The following is a 17,765-nucleotide window of genomic DNA, read 5'->3' on the forward strand; positions in this document are numbered from 1 at the left end:
TACATTTACCATATTGACTTTGGTTTTTGCTGATGTAAAAGGTCTTTGGCTTCAGGATTTTATAAATGAAAATACTAATGCAGTGTGACAAATACTTCCTGTGTCTGGCTCAGAAATCCATTTGAATTAAATAATATCACAAAAAAAAAGAAGTGTAAGGCTGATCTCAGCAAACTGTTTTGAACGAAGACAGACAAAAGGAGCTAATTTAAATTCCGGCAGAAAGTCCCCAGCAGAGGCCAATCATTGTGATGTAAATGTATAACCTTTGTTTCACACCACGGGAGAGCACTGATCTCATCATCATCTCAACCCTTGTCTCATAATACAAGCACAATTCTGTGTTGCAGCATATAGCGGGTTTGAGATCAATAGCAACCACCATGTGTGGAAACATCTTAGTGGCTGTTTGATACAGTCCCCAGGGAGCTCCAGGAGGTGGGAGGAGAAGGAAAATCAACTTGTCTACCAGCACGACGGATACAGTCCCATTCGTTCCAGAGTGTAGCGCATTTGTTTTGAAAGAAAGAAAATGTAATGTCATTTCAAACCCAACATTTCAAATAGGAGTGGTTTCCCCATCTCGAGGGGCTGATGTTTTCAGAAATATTATACTGTACACTGCGACGCACGCAACCCGCTGGAGAATGTGAAAGCTGATGAGATCAGACGTTTGCCAACATCCAGACATTTTGGTCTATTTCCAGATGATGCTGTCTTCCCAGTTCCATCAGACAGCAAACTTTCCTGTGCAGATAGATGCTTAGGGTCAACAAAGTCAGGATGAAGCCCAGGAAGAGTGTATTGCTCAAGAAAAGGTGAACTATTATTCACAAGAGACCGTGAAGACAGTGGAAGTGACTGCAGGAACAAAGCAAGCTTTGTATTGTAACCCAGGGGGAATGTGCCCGGAGACCATTTTCACCGCGGCCGCTGCCAAAGAGGGAGCAACAATCCAAACATCTCAATTTATTGCTCAGTCTCAGCCAACTCTTTACCTCTTTGGCTTTGGCTGGTGACTGAAAAGGAAATAAGATCGCTGACACGAGCCTCCCGAGATGAGATTCCTCCACAGGGTGGCCGGGCCTCGCTGTGCGTGAAAATGTGAGCAGTTCAGCAAACTGTGAGGGCTTGGGTATCAAGCTGCTGCTCTATTGCACCGAGGAGCTCTGGTTGAAGTGATTGAGGTGGTTGGGGCCCGACAGAGCAGACCCACAACACACCACTTCAGAGGGACTTCTGATCCCCAGGAGGACCTGCAGGAAGTTAAAGTAGAGAAGGAAATGTAGGCTGCACCCTGACCTTTAACAGTGTCTGGAAAAGCGAGAGCACAGCTGAAGGCTGGACAGAAGTATGGAAGATATGGCCATGTTCTTATTTATCTCATATTTTATATATTATGTCTATATTGTCATCTGCAGTAAAAGTTTCAATAAAAAAAAACCTCCATGGTAAAATGTGTGGTTGATACATCACAATTTATGCTGATATGTTTCCTAATTCGCAGTATGCCATCTGAAACTTTTGCCCCAACATATATTAACTAATTAACACTTGACTTAATCTTTAATCTATGACTATAAGAAATTATGATCAACACTTGCTTATTTTTTTGTCTTCAGTTTCAGCATTGATATAGAGTATTTGAAATGTGCAATTATCAGGCTGTAGTTGTTGATACAATGCTTTGCAGGGTATTCAAAATACACTGTGGGGAGAGGGGACTCACAAGAGACGGATTGTAAAAAGAGGAATAAAGAAAGAGATGTTTGCAGGAATGGAAGCAGTAGGGGCTGAAATATCTATTATTTTTTTAGCAGAGTTAACTTAACATCACTAATTTATCAATGACATTGTTTGTCGCGTTTGGCTCCGGCTGCCACTGCCACCCTAGGGAGGGGGAGTGCAGTAGACGGACGGGTGGATCAGTTGTTGCAGAGTGGGAACTAACTGACGTGTTTTCATTAAACCGCAATCTCTCTCACTTCGGTGTGTACCACCAACATTTTGTTTTAAAAACGTATCATCATCTGGGACATTTTCTCAGACTTTGAAAGAGCCACCAGATGTTATACACCTGTTCTCACTGGCTGCGTAGTAAAATATAGTTTAATTGGAAAGTGACGCCTGTGAAATGAGATGTTGTGACCTGATTTTCGGGACATTTCCTCCCCCATGTTTTCATCTCGGTCCGTCTGTGTGTTGGTCTGTTGGCTGTTTGTCAGTAAGATTACAGAAACACCACAGGACAGATCACCACACAAAAGGATGCAGCATTGGTCAAGAAAGTACCCATTCAATTTTTGCACAGATCCGGATCAATGGATGAATCAAGGAGTCCGGAATCCAGATCCTCAAAGAATAATTCAGGGATCTTGATTAAAAAAAGAATCAGACCTTTTGGGGACTGATATGAGTCGGTGCAATGTGGTGCAGATTCAGATAAAAATCTGGATCTAGTCTATTTAAATATGTTTTTAAAAAGGGACAGGTGAGCCCAGGCGGAGGTATGCACTAACACAACCTCAATTTGTAGCAGCATCCCTTCAAACAAGTGAGAAGAAGGATTCAAGTCCCATTTAACCAAGAAACTAAAATCCAGAGATGTGAATTCATCCTTGACAGTATTACCAACTGTATCAGATTGTTACACATCTCCTGTCTCCTTGTGCAAAGTATAATCAACTGAAGCTTTTTCCTAGAGCTCTAGAAGTGGAGGGGCCGACCCACAGTCCCGCGGTTTATCACCCAGCGGCAAAAGCACTCACCGAACGCCGAGATACGACCGATCAGAGAGCACTGCGTGGGACGGGACGGAACAGGACGCAAGAAGAAGTGAGCAGGGACTGTGTGAAGTGTTAGGGACATGTGACTTCATGTTTTCCTTCTGTGGGTGGGAGATCAGCAGGCTCCGTGTTTGAGTGTTTCCTCGCCGGTGCACTTCTGGCTTCACAGCTGCCTTTTTCTCCTCTTTTGTGCAAATACAACATCATGGGATTGCTACGTAAATAGACACAACAGTCAGGCTAAGACGAGGTTAACTCCATCTGACAGCTCCGGGCTCCCAAACTCGACTCTCAGCGGAAGTTTCACAGAAGAGATCGACATGCACTTTACATTAATGCAGCATAACATTAACTTTTTCTTTGTATTATTTACCACAGTGTATTTTAAACATGAGCGCACGTGTCCTACTTTCTGTCTTATTCATCTGTTTCAGAGAAAAGCTACTTCATTATGCCTTCCTAAACCTTTACTGCAGGTTGCTAAGTTAAGATTTCCACCAGATCCTTTTGATAATTTGATTGTTGGGGCCGACATTCACAGGTATTTGTCATCAAAGTAAAAGCACGAGTTTCCTTGAGTTGCTGAAGTGCTTTATACTGAATTGCAGATATTTTATTTTGAAAAGCTTTGAACTTATCACCTTTTTAATAGCCAATGTGCCTTTTATTTAAAAATTAATAACACCAGTTAAGTTAATCATTCAATCCTATATCCAAGCCACACATGAAACGTAATAAAGAAAATTCTGTTACATTTCATGAAAAATATTGACTTGCAGATAACCCTGGTAGGATGAAATAACTTCACCGTGCACCACAGAGTTTATAAAACTCTTTACAATATAAAAGTGACAGTATATTGGAGAACTGTTTGAGGAAGACTCGATAATGACGTGAAATAATTCTGAAGTAGCTCTGCAGCGTTAACACGGGACAAGAGAACAGCCCATTTTTAAAAGGCAGGTGTAGAACAGGCACAACACTAGTTCCATAAAACAGGCAGCTTTCAGTGCATGTTGATCCTTATTCTCATTTGGTTTTCTTTAATCATTAACAGCACATTATCATGTAGCCGCCCCCACACACTCACACACGCAGCAACCTCCTCTCCTGACGCTCATTATTTCTTTACACACCTCTCAGTCTGAGTAAAGTACTTAAAGCTCACTTGTGAATGCTGCAAATACCGTAAAATAAGAGCCAAGAACCATATGAACAATAGTCACATAACACACACTGTCTCACAGCTCGGAGTGTCCCCCATCTTGGCTGTCTCATAAAACCTTAATGCGTCCTAGCTCTTAAAACCCCAGCAAGTAGAGCCCGTTCCACCACCACAGAAGTTCGATTTCCCCTCAAAACCTTCGCAGGCAGGAGAGAGAGAGACAGAGAGAGAGAGAGAGAGAGAGAGAGAGAGACAGAGAGAGAGAGAGAGAGAGAGAGACAGAGAGAGAGAAAGAAAAGACGTTGCTGTTCCAAAGCCAGTTGGCAGAGAATACCCATTAAATCGTTTCAGTAAAGCTTCCATAAATATTGTGAGGCAAGTGTCCCAAGTCACACTTCCGCCTGCCAGCTGAAACAGAGCACTGTCCACCCGCTCACAAAAGCTGTTGTGAGCAGGCGGTGGCTACATCACTGCCACTTCACAACCACCTTTAGGAGAGTGGAGGCTCTATTTCAACTTTGTGGGGCTTCTTCCAGTCAGAAGAAGTCTTTAAATCAGGTTTGTAATTTAAACAAACCTGTTGTGTACACACACATCGATAAATAAAACAGAAATTTTAACACGTAAAAATAATTCAGCTGCTGTAGCCTCCTGAAGAAACCCTTCTGTAGTAGCATGTCTTGATGAACGCTTACATGCTTTACAGTACAGATTTACATTCACTCATTCTCACGTTCAGTATCTTGCCCAAGGCCACTTCGGCATGCAAACTCGTAGCAACCTGACAGATGTAACACTATGAGAAGGAAGTTAATACAATCAGCACATAGAGGAAAACGATTGTAAAGATGTCTCACCTCTCTCGCAGGTACTATCCCAGAAGCCGGTCCCGGTGCAGTCGCAGACGAAGCGGTTCCAGCCCTCCTTGCACGCCCCGTTGTTCTTGCACGGGTTGCTGTCGCACTGTTTCCCCGTCACTTTGCTGCAGGAGGACCTGATGCCGGTCATGTTCTGGGACTGGGCTATCTGCCGGATGTCCTTGCTGCGTCCGTCGATGAACAGGTCCCGCACGCAGCCCACGTAGCCGTAGTTGAGCATGGCGGTCCAGAGCTCGGTGGGGAGCACCAAGCCGGCCCGGTTGTCGGGGAGGCCGCCCAGGTAGAGGTCGCCCTCCAGGTCCAGGATCTCGTTTTCCCCGCTGGCTGTGAAAGGGGTCCGGCGGCTGTTCACTGAGATGATGCCTGAGGGGGAGAAAAAAACAGTATTAAATTCCATGAAAATGCTGTGTACAGTTCCATTTGATCAAATCCTATCAGTTAAATAAACAGCAGGAGGAGTGAGGTAATGATATTGGTTTCCCGTTGGAGTTCTAGAAATGAAGTGTCATGTTCTGTTAGTGGAGTACTTCACTCACTGCCAGAGAACAGATACATTCCTCAAATAGCAGGTACTCCATTGAAACAAGTGACACCTACCTCCTTCGATTTATAGTATTTGGCAATTCCAAAATACTGATATTCGAGACTGACTAAAATTGTATTTTCAGACTAAATGTCAAACTCAAGGCCCCATTTTTACTCATTATTGTGAAGACTAGGTGTGACATATGGCAGCTAGAGTTTTAGTAATTTCTTTAACAAACTAGAGATCCACATATATGGAGCCGAAACGCACCGGCAGCAAAGAGGCGGACCAAAATAGCACAAGACTCCTGTGTGTGTTCTAAGATGAGGTCTGCGTAGGTGGGGGTTTGGCACATAAAATTGTACCGATCACTGACTTTCTCAAGTGTCTCTTCAGGGGAACTCTATTTTGGGCTCAAGATAACAGAATGGGTGGCAGAGGGAAAAAAGTTTGCATCCAACAAAATAACCAGTCCGCTGCCACAAGGTCACAGTGATCACTTAGAACAAGCACGAAGAGAAAAAACATTAGCCGGCATAATTTATTCCCTGGGACAGATTTTTTTTCCACTAGATCCACTTCTATGAATGTGTTAAAAGCAAAGGTGCAGCAACTAATTCACTCATTTAAATTCCGACGAGGTACAATTACACCAAAGAAAAATACATTTGTTGAATCTCGGCTTGTTTTGCATTTTAGTTCACATATTCATCACCTGTTTCTCCAATAAATCCGAAATGGACTAAAGAAACAACAGAATTGAATTTAATAATTTAATAATTAAGATAAAAACTAGGATTCAAATTTAAACAAATCTAAGACCCAAACTCTGTGAGTCCCAAGCTGGTCGTTGAGTAAAGCGGTTTCAGTCTTTGTTCAGATCTATGAACACAGTATGGAAACAGGTTTAATCAAAATAGATAAAATACAATTTTTTCTTTTCAAATCCATTTGTGCCTGGAATATAGCTCAGCTCTGAAATACAAATAGATGATTAAAGAAAGAAGAAGAAGTTGAACCTCTCAATCAGACCGCACCGAGTTCAGGTAGGACATCATCACTTTTTACATCGAGAGCACAAATGAGTGAAATCTCACATTTTACTTATGTTAAATTCATCTCACAGCCATATGGAGAGATCTCGGTTCTTTGTGGACAAGAAATCTAATCCACTCGCAACTCTTATTAACATTTCACTCGAGCCGGGAGTGTGATAATGCTCGTTCTTAACCATCCCTCACTCTGCTATCCATATATCTGTCTCATTCCTCTTTTTCCCGGTGAAAATCCCACTCTCTCCTCCGCTATCGCACCAGGGCCCGCGCCGGTGATTAATCAAAGCAGCGAGCGCTGACACACGGCCAAATTGGCTGCTCTAACCTGATATATAACAAGGGCTGCGGTGCCGACTAACACATCCGAGTCCTCTGGAGGATCCCACCTAATGCAGAGATTGTGTACGGTTTCGGAGCTCGGGGGCAACACAAGTTTCTTACACTTTTTCTTTAATATAATCGTCTTCTAATGCTTTCTGGGTAACCGTCCATGCTTGGAGGTCATAGGACAAACAAATGGGGGAAATCGAGGGGGAAGCAGACGCAGTAGCTTTATCTAGAGGGAGGCAGGACTTTATCCAGGCGATAAATCATCGCGGGGAATTAATATATTGAGGAGATTTACATCATTCTGTGGATGTGAAAAAGGAGAACAGGAAGGAAATAAGCCGTGACATGATTACAACTTGGATTCTTTCTGCTGCTGCAGTTCTATTGTTGCAGCTACTGTGAGGAGTCGGCAGTAGAGTAATTGCGGAAGTGTAATTTCCATAAAACTAAAAGAAATCTCTAAGTATAAATCACTTGCATCATGAATACCAATATGATAGAATAACCTTAATGATAAAAGAATATGGCCTTAAATGCAAGTCACAGGGAATAATGAAGTAAGATTATTTTTTGTTGAATCTTGACAACAATTAGTCAATCAATTAGTCAGTAATACAAAATGTGATAAATTAGAATTATTTTCATCTATATTCGTTGTTCTTATAGTGAAAACAATTCTAGATTTTTGTAGATTTTTGTAGATGTCCCATTTAAAAAGGATAACTGATAACACACGGTACCCACAAATCCCTTTAGAAATATTAAATTTTCTCAAGACTTTATGCTCTCTTCTCTTGTAGTTGGTTATTTGCCTCGTCAACTCTCTGCCTGTCAATCCTTACACCGCACGGCCAGAGGCAACATATTTCTACCCGAACCAGGAGTTCACTTCTCACGTTAAAGTCAGTCACGATTACGTGCTTGTGCTTGTGTGTGAGAAAGAGAGTGAGAAATGAAAAACAGTTTTCACAGCTCAGAGCTGATCACAGTACTTTAACAACTTAAACAGGCTGTGATTAGCGATGTTAAACACACATTTTTTTTTAAAACAGGATTTTTATAAAAGCAGGGGCCATGAAAGGGCCACAATTTACTGGGGCCCATTGTACGTCCCACCTCAATGCACAATTCAATTCCCGATTCAGTCACATTCAAGTTGTTCCTTGTTTGCTGTTAGCGCCACAGTTTTTACCAAGGCCGCACATCATTGGACAATTTTGAACAATGCACCTTTTTCCAAGCACATTGAGCTCTAAGAAAGATTCAAAATATGTCACATTTATTGATAATAAGTGACATTTAGGTCAATATCTTATTCAGATGGGCCCCCCTTACTCCGGCCCTTGCTCCACCCCTGGCTTACAATCAGTTTGTCTCTTCCTTCCCTCTCCCCTCCGTCCTTACCTGAGCGACCATCTCTCTGGATGTCCACATGATGCCAGGCCCCGTCATTGACCTTAGCCTGTGTGGCCTTGACCTTGATGGTCCCGGAGCCCATATCCAGCAGGAGGTACAGCCCTCCGTCCAGCAGCTCCACGGCGAAGAAGTCCACCTTGTTGTTCTTCTGGCCCTTAGCGTCCCGTCGGTCCTGCGCCTTACCGTGGGTGAAGAGGATCAGCCCGTTGGGCTCAGACGTGCGAAAGTCAAACGAGATGGAGCCCACGCGTTTGGTGTTCCACTTGGGCAAGGCCAGGTAGGAGTCGGGGGACTCGAAGTTGATGGGATCTAGGGTGGGGACGTTTTCGCACTTGAATGCAATGTCACCTTGAAGCTTCATCTTGGGGTCAACGATGCGAGCGAGGCGGGACAGCTCCAAGCGGATGTCGTTGTTCTTGTACACAACCTGAGGAAAAAACATGAGTTAGGGGCTTCTTGTAAATGCAACAAATACATGACAGGCACACAAGAGTAATGACGATGATTAAACCTCAGCCTGAACTGTGTGTGCAATTTTAGTTTTTTTTTGGCTGCTCACAATATTTCACTGTAGGGGATGATTAGCCCGAGCAGTATTGATGAAAAGGATTTATTTATCAGTGAATGAATTGTACTCCATTTCAAAACTGTCATACTATTATATCATCATTCTCTGGTAATATCACGCATTGTTGTTTCAAGGACGGCAGGATCGATAAAACTAATATCTTAAGGTGCGTGTGTGGCCCAATTTGTTTCTCAGTCATTGTCTATTTCAACTTCAATCTATCCACAGTGAGGCGGAGACTGTACACAAATCCTTGACTATATTCTCATTTTGTGGAACACCTGCCGACCGGGTGGGGAGCGATGGCGTGATTTTTAGTCAAAATGTAATCGTCAAAAAGAGCACGCTTTGTGAATTCCTGCTGGACCCCCACAGGAGTGTCTGTGACCCTGGAAGAATATGCCCCCGATATCATCCCTTTTTACCCCCCGATAAATTCAGCTCAACCATTTAATCCATGTAGAAAGCAGTCCCACCTTACAGTCCAAAATACCACAGAAAAGGAGAGCAGAGTATTCGCAATTGGAATCCACCGAGGTGGAAAATTAATGTTTTTCTCCCCCCCCCCCTCCCCTTTTTCCTTTGTGGTGAGGAAGACGGGCCTCTTATGGTATATAGGGCAGTGTGTGTGCAGGAAAAGCAACACTGTCAGAGGGAGCACAGCTGTCAGCAAACAGATTTTCGTTGCTGTGGGATTACCGATAATCCTGGAAGATTTGACAGTAAATCAACACAGGTGACCCGAACGCCGAGGAGGACCGACGGGAAGGGGGGGAGGGGGGAGAAAAAAATGTAATTGGGGAGAGAGCGACACGCTGGTGTGAATCAGGGAAGAGAAGAAAGAAAGACAGCGTGAGAAAAAAAATATTTCAGGGGGCAAATAGAGCGAAAAAGAGGGAGAGATGTTGATTTGATGTGCCACTGGCTTTTAAATGAAAGTCATGTGTTGTTTGCGTGTGTGTCTGTGTGTGTGTGTGTGTATGTGTGTGTACATCTGTGTACACTACAAACATGGCGATGAAGCCGTCAACGTGATTAACAAACACGTTTAATCTCCTGAACATGACACACATTAAATACTTACCACACACCTTGTCGAGCACTTAATCTACTGGCAAGGCAACCACATAATACTAATGAAATGAATTTTTATTTCACATACCAGGGGGTGTGAACAGAGAGCTACACGAGGCATGCAGCCACCTGGGGTTCACACAACTGATCATTTCCATTATTGATAAATCGGTTTATTATTTTCACGATTAATTGTCTCCTCTGACGGTTGAAGGTGGTTTGTTTTGAATATGAATATCATTCAGTCTCAGAGCCCCTTTCTGATGTTAATTATGAAACAGCCTTTGGATGAGAAATATTATTAATGTAGCTCATTTGTTCGACCCAGTAATTAATTATGAATTAATGATCATATGATTAAAATCCTAATTAGGAGAAATGCATCATTTGATAAACCACAGCGCTCTTCCAGGGCACGCACGTGAAAAAATTTGACCTGTCAGCGAGCCGGTCAGAACGCGATCGAAACGTTAGGAATTCATAATAAGGGATTTAAAAAAAATATGGGGATTTTACAGAGCAGAGGTTTAACCCTTTTGTTTTACGTTTTTTGTTCCATTGTTGAAAAAGCTGATATCAGCAGAGACTGGACCCACCTGCTTAAATTGTTATTCCACAGGAAGTGAAATCCTTCACATGCATTACTATAGGTTCACAGTAAAGGTGCCACATCGATTTAGTGGCTGCTGTGGGGTACAAGCACCCACAGAGAATGACAAGCACCCACTCATTTTACATTGATTTGATATCAAACTTCTATATCAAACTAGCTTTAGATTGAATAATCTGGACAGACTACCTATCTGTGATTGGTTATTTCTGCTAAGAGCACCTATACTGGCTGAAACATATACATGGGCCTATGCATACAACTTGTATTTGTCAGTGAAATAAAATAAAAAAGCGACAAATCCGAGCATCATGATATCAAAATCCTTTAGGTCTGACTTCGTTCAAAACCACAAAGTTTCCCAGACTATTGCACAGCAGACACAGAAAACCAGCATCTCCTTTGAGAAGCTGGATGTAGAGGATGGTTACATATGTTGCCTGAGCTGCCTTTAAAGATGGATGACTTTGACAAAACTAGTGACATTATTACCTTCCGGACGAGAAAAGAACAGAGAAGCTCCGATGTGTTTCTGCTACATAGCTAAAAAAGATGTGAATGACATCGCTCAGAGGACGGTTCCCTCCATTGATCCCAACTATCGCAGAAAAAGTTCCTCCACAGTTTCAGGAAGTTTAGATATATCAAGTGTTTTATTCAAGAAGGGATAAAGGAAAACAGGATGCAGCTTTGTTGTATTTTACAGATTTATGTCCATAGGATGCTTTAGGTCTTCCGTCTGTTAAGAAAACGCCACGTCACTATAGGAACCTCTTCCACCTTGTTACAATGTCATCATCCAGCGCAACGTTTCTCTGTAGACGTCTTCATATGTGCAAATTCTCAATACATCGCCCAACCTTGTAATCTACCCAAACCCCTGTTACATTCAATGTGTTTCTGACACTTTACAGCTGCCCTGTAGCTCAAACTTCCTCCAGCTTTAACCACCCTAGCTCTCTCTAGTCTCTGCAACATGTTTTCATGTTTTCTTCTGAAGCCAAATACCTTGAATTCCACTTGCAGCGAGCTCTTAGACCACTGGGCACGAGAACAAACTGAGTATTACATAAAAAGAGACGCTTTAATGTTTATGCTTTTGCATTTGCAATGCAGGGCTTTTTTAAATAGTGCTGTGATGACCACTGTGCACTTCTTACATGTAAATTGCTTCAACTTGCCGAAGTTCCAAGACGCCTAGTGTGTCTCTGTCTTTGAGACATATTTGATGAGACTTTTCTAGATATGGACAGAATAATTATGCTCAGTGATCACACAGGGTCACCATCAGAGCTACAGCGGGCTGTCCTCTTATTCTGAAAACCACTATTTTCTCTGCCTGACTCGAGAAAACCTTTGGTCGCTCTCTATCTAACTTTTCTTGGCAGTGGAAGGTCTTTACAAACTCTCCCAGTCAGTGCCCTGTTATTGTGGGACGTACTTATCTTACAATCAACTATCCTCGATCTGTTTTGGGATTATGATTTTGTCTGCTCTGCTGCAGGCTGATCAATAAGGTAATCGAAATGATGTTATAAAAGAGGAACTGACTGCCACGGCTGTGTGTACCTAGTCATTTCCTTTGTTATGGCTGGGCTTTGCCACGCCATCCCTCAGTCTATCAACAGCCTTATGGGGCCCATTCATAGTGCAGGCACAAGGGACTGTAACGACTCCATAAAGCCAAAATCTTCCATCTCTGCTTCAGGATGGTGTATTGATCGAGCCGTGGTAAGGCTACATGGAGCGGGCGGGGAAAGGGCAGGTGGGTGGATGCTCAGAGAGTGCGTGCACATACACACACACACACACAACCTTACACAATCTCCTCCCTAATCTACTTCAGATCAGTGCTCATGTCCTCTCGGCCCTGGCCACAGCTGCTGTCAGCTGCTGATTTAGCCCCAGTGTTAATGAAGAAGCAGTGGAGTGAAGACACACACCAACATACACACACACACACACACACACACACACACACACACTAACACACACACACACACACACTCACACAAACACTGATCATGAAGCTTTGCAGAGCAGACCTCTGTTCAAACACACACGCGTGCACAGAGAAATGCAAATCCATTCAGACGACTGCACTGACAAAAAAATAGATACAATACATAACAAATACAAAACACACTTGACTTCATGCAGGCAGATCAATGTAGAGTTAATATAACAACAATAGCAAGAAAATGCAGTTGTTATTACTGGGGATCAATATGAACCAAATTATTATCACAACTGGGATGAAGCAATAAATTGATAATGGAAGTAGTTCACCTGAAACTCCATCTGTTTTTCCATTTAGTTCAGCAAGGCTTTAAGGGTATTTTTTTTATATATATATATATTTTATATATATCGTAAAGACAAGTATTTTAATTTTATTCACGCTGTAATGCAATGAAGGTTCAGCAGTGGATATTTTAGATTTCAGCCCATCTTGAAACATTAAACTAGAACACTCGTACAGCAGATGAATAACTAAATACCACTGGAGGGGAAAGTGAAACGTGTCTTGATGAAAAGTTTAATAAATCAGGGGGCATAAAGGGGAGAGGCCAACGATATTACCAACATCCATAATTACAGATTCATAAGGTTGCACATTGTTAAGTGTCTCTTTAAGCCAAGCCACACATCATTGAATGTATTTTGAGAATGGTTCCTTGTATAAGCACATTGAGTTCTTCTAAAATACTCAGGAAATAAACGATATTAAACGTATTTATTACTAGAATTGTTTGTATTTTTCTAATTTATTAATTAGCCAATCTGATTTCAGCTGGGACCAGTGCCTCCTCAGGTTAGAGTGCCTTGTAGCCTTTATGCTTTGTTGATAGTAGGTTTATTTTTGAAACATATTTAGTATCTATGAAAGAAAACTATAAATGGTTTTATATGATTAAAACTTTAATAGAAAAGTTATATTTCTTAAAATTAGCATTACATTTTCAAGAGCTGACCAATACAGTTATTCCTGACGATATAGAATCTAATGAGTAACATATTCTGTTTCTATTAGAACTTATTTAAAAGAGTATTACTTATCCTATGTAAAAATATATTTTTGCCAACAGTAATGACATCATTTATCTCAAGGTACGGGTGCAATTGTGCTTCCTGGGATGGAGACTCAAAATGTGAAAACACCTTTAAGCAAATTTATTTTTCTACTGTCACATCATGCAGAGTTTTGAATTTTTTTGATAGCAAAGTTTGCATTAGTTGTTTTACCTTGAGCGAAATCCTGTGTTTACCTGTGTCACAGTTTAGCTTGTGGGGTGAAAGGTGATGACATTCCATTAAAAACTCAATGTCATCCATCACTGTTTAGCCCTCTGAGGGGACATTAAAAAAACCGTAAGATAATTAAAAGGACAGGGTGACATTTAGGTTTTGTTTTGGAGGGGAAAACAAGCGCTGTCTGAATACACTGTGGTGACTAACACAAAATTGATGACGACAATGTTCCTCTCAAATGCCAGAGATGGGTGTCTCGCCCTCTCTCTGCAGCTTCTCACTTACTCATCGTTTCCCTTTATCTGAATCTATATCAGTGTTTCTCTGTCTCTGTCCCTCACCCACTGACTTTCACTTCACCTGCACCCGTCTTCTCCGCTCCGTCACTCCCCACTTCACTCACACCTTCCATCCTCCCCTGCTTGCTTCCCTGGTGTTACTCATCATCATCTCCCCCATCCGTCCACCTCCTGCATGCAGCCCCTCCTCTCCCAGCAGAGATGACGGTGCATGATCCTGCCTCCCCCTGCCTCCCCCTGCCTCCCCCTGCCTCCCCCACAGTCTGACACGCGTTGCCACAACACAGCTCCAGCAATGCCACGAGTGCCCAGTGACGCCAGAAGGAGGAGCTGGGAGTCGTGAGACCCAGTGATGACGGGGGCTACTGGCTACACGGCCCAGCCGACATCAGGGCTGACCGGAGAGCGCGCCAGTACACATGGCAAAACACGAGCGTGGGCGGGGGGTGTGTGTGCGTATGTGTGTGTTGAGCATGGATGACATCCCATGTAGCCTTAAGGGGTAGAGAGTGCGGTATTCTCTCACTGTAGATACATATGCCTCCATTAGCTTATTCAACATTTCTCCTATATCTCCTAGAAAACCAACATGCATCCACATTTCTGCTTCCAAAACGTCTGAAGAGCACACGCTAGACATAACACACACACACACACACACACACACACACACACATTCAAATAGAACTAGTGACGCACACTGATCCAAGCAATGGGCCAGACTCAACTGAATCATCCCCTCATTACCTGGGGATATTGAATCCAAAGAGAGAAGTGGAGGGGGCATGAAGGAATAAATGAGTTGCAGGAGAGCAACCCATGTATATGCAGATGAGAGCGTGCCAGCAAATACACACGTGCACTCCAGAGAAAGACACAATTTGCACTTAATGGATTGATCAAAGGGATATTGTGATTGAAGGGACATCACAAGGCCAGTTGTTTCCACGGTGCTGAGTAGCAGATGGCGTAAGGGAGGACAGCACAATACTACCACTACCCAAAGCACATGGTGAATCACCTCCAAGATTCGGTCCAGCCAATGCACACTCAAAAGGGCCAACTCATGCTGAGTCACACTCATTTGGATAATGATGCAAACACAGAGATACGATGGCCTCTGCATCACGGCCCATGATGAAATATAGATGCACTTGCCTCTTTGAAATTTTGACTTTATATAGTCAATAAATGAAATGACTATGTCCAAGATATATACTACAGCAAAAATTACTTTACTGCTCAATCTTTAGACGATAAAACAATGTGAATGGAAGTAATTCTTTCTATATATCTTTTTCATTTTTCTTACTTCTGTGCAACTGGAAATTGGAGATTCAGGTTAAAATAAATGGTTCTATAGGCAATTTTATCAAAATCAAACAATTAAACCTTCAATATAGAACTCTAGTTATAGGGGTCTCAATCAAAACAATGACTAAATAATCTGATGACATCATGAAGCAGTGTGGGATCATGGGAGTTGTTGCCCTCAGGATGGATGACTTAATGCAGAACATACTTCGATGAATAACTGGGACCCATAGCGAGTGACCAATACAAACAGTGGAAGGAAAAAGAAGCCAACTGGCTAACTGGCAAACAATGTGTTTTTCCTCCATCATACAATGTAGAGCAGATATGACGCAATTAAAAGGCTAATGAAATGTCCAGTTAACTTGAATTAGAATAGTGGATTTCTCTGGGCTTGAACATTGTTGGAAACATGTTGGATGTGATGTTACTTCACAAAATATATAACATAGGTCTATTTTTTTGGGACATTTAAATAAAGAATTGTTACATATTTACATGTTAAGGCAGTGATTCATCTGTTTTTGCATCTGATCGAAACTGAATTAAACAACAGCAGAAGTGTTGCAGACTAGATCGTATAGTGAATGTGCTTTTCTTCAACACCAGCTGCAACACAATGCTACACCTGGCTGAGTGGAGAAAAGGTGCATAATAGATGTGTTCAACACTTCACCCTTTACTTGGCATATTAACTGAACCGTCAGAGGGAGAGTGAAGTATAAACAATTAGGCAAAACATACATAGAGAAGTAATTCTGTATTCATAGATGAATAATTCATTATTAAGATGAATGATTACGCCACTTCTCGCATTTGGGGAAAAGCTTTTACCGACAGGAAAGTCTCCACCTCACTTGGTGGATGCAGAAACGTTTCCCTGACAACCAGGGTTCAGGTGAAGCAACAATGGAGAGAGCCTTGCATTACTCTGCGGCTGCAGCTGTGTTAGCAGTGTTTGAGTGCATATAAATCTATATACACTTGGCAGGGAGACTCACAGAACTGACCCAACTGCTCATTTATGTTTCATGCTTTGCCTTGGACTCACTACCGGGGCTGTCAAGCAGTGCAAAAAAACAACAACTCCTCCTGTATCGCAATAGCACAATCATAAATACACAAAAAGCATCAAATACAATACCAGGAAAAAGGAGTGTGCTATTGTGATTTGAGAGTCCTTTTGCTAAATGCCAGGAGGACTATTAATGCATGTGTTCAGCCATAATACTTTGAGGATACAAACTAGGAGTGTGAGACAGCTCTTATCCTTCTTTTAAAAGGGGCTTGTCCTTGTGTATTATTTGTGCTGCAGTGTAAACCACAGAAATGAGCCAATTTTCCTGAAACAGAGCACAGGCTGGTAAATAGGCTGCATTTAAACATCTCTTTTGTCTTCTTATAAAAACTGCTCTAAGTACTTTACACTACCAGTCCTATTCACCCCTTCACACACATGGAGACTGGAGGAACCGCAGACTGCCCTGCACTACCGCCTGAGCCACACACATGTGAAGCCACAGCTCAGATTTTTTCAGGGAGTCTGAGGTAAAAGTACTGGAATGGCCGGGTCTGTGTTAAAAATGTACATTTCTATATAAAGATGCAGTCTGTGTGTGGGAGAGACAAAGAGTCGTTGAGGGTGGATGACGGGGGAACGCATTAGCCAATGTGGTAACGACTGGAGGAACAAGATCCTGAGCCACTCAGTCGAAACATTAAACAATGCAGACAAGGTGACTTTCTCCAAGCCGTTGCCCAAATGTGCTCGTCCAAGTGTGTCAGTGTGTGTGTGTGAGCACAGCAGCCTGGAAACAGGATGAAGAAAGAGCATATTGTGGTTTGACGGAAGCCTGCTCAGCTAAGCGGAAGGAATGTTGCGAGGTGCTGGGCTGAGGTTGGCAGCGTACCACTGCACGTTACTGGCTCTCGTCAAAAGTGAGAGGGTTGTGATGGAAGTTAAAAACACACAGGATGAGAGGGTGGAGTGCGGCCGGCCTGAGAGGAGATGGCACATTCATGTCTTCACAGTCAAAACGTTGTATACTCGGCTTTTAAGATACCACAGAAATAAAATGTGAATTCCTGCATCCATTAGCGGGGTTAAAAATAAAGTTTCCCAGTATACTAACTTGTTTTGATCGTAGAATAATTTATGCATGATTCTCCCTTTAAGACAGGGCGCAGCGTCTGCAGGCTTTAAAGATGTGATAAGATCTCATTTTTAACTCAAGTTGATGAAACACATTGTAATTAGATAAAAACCAGTGGGGGTAGGTAAAATGCATTATTGGAAATGTGTTATGTATGATTTTTTCATTAGTCGGAGCTCGAAGAAAATATTTTTAAGTCGAAGTTCAGACAAGTGCTGACAAACTGCGTGAGGGGGGGGAAGCATATAAGCAGAGGAAAGCAGTCACTTGGATGAAAAACTACAAAGACTTCTAGGGTGGAGGAGAGACATGACCGTAGTTTGCCTTTCACACATGCAC

General features: G+C 42.4%; 1 protein-coding gene across 3 annotated transcripts in view; it reads right to left on the minus strand.

The window, feature by feature from the left end:
* LOC133973714 (neurexin-3b) overlaps nucleotides 1-17,765 on the minus strand; it is a 271,954-nt gene that overhangs the window by 181,293 nt on the left and 72,896 nt on the right. For all 3 annotated transcript variants that reach the window (XM_062411736.1, XM_062411733.1, XM_062411734.1), the window contains 2 exons: nucleotides 8,145-8,583; nucleotides 4,809-5,192 (listed from right to left, as the gene is read on the minus strand). In XM_062411736.1, coding sequence (XP_062267720.1) covers nucleotides 4,809-5,192; nucleotides 8,145-8,583 — 823 coding nt within the window. The remainder of the gene's footprint in view (nucleotides 1-4,808; nucleotides 5,193-8,144; nucleotides 8,584-17,765) is intronic.

Source organism: Platichthys flesus, chromosome 18 (assembly GCF_949316205.1).
Source record: "Platichthys flesus chromosome 18, fPlaFle2.1, whole genome shotgun sequence".
NCBI classification, from domain to species: domain Eukaryota; kingdom Metazoa; phylum Chordata; class Actinopteri; order Pleuronectiformes; family Pleuronectidae; genus Platichthys; species Platichthys flesus.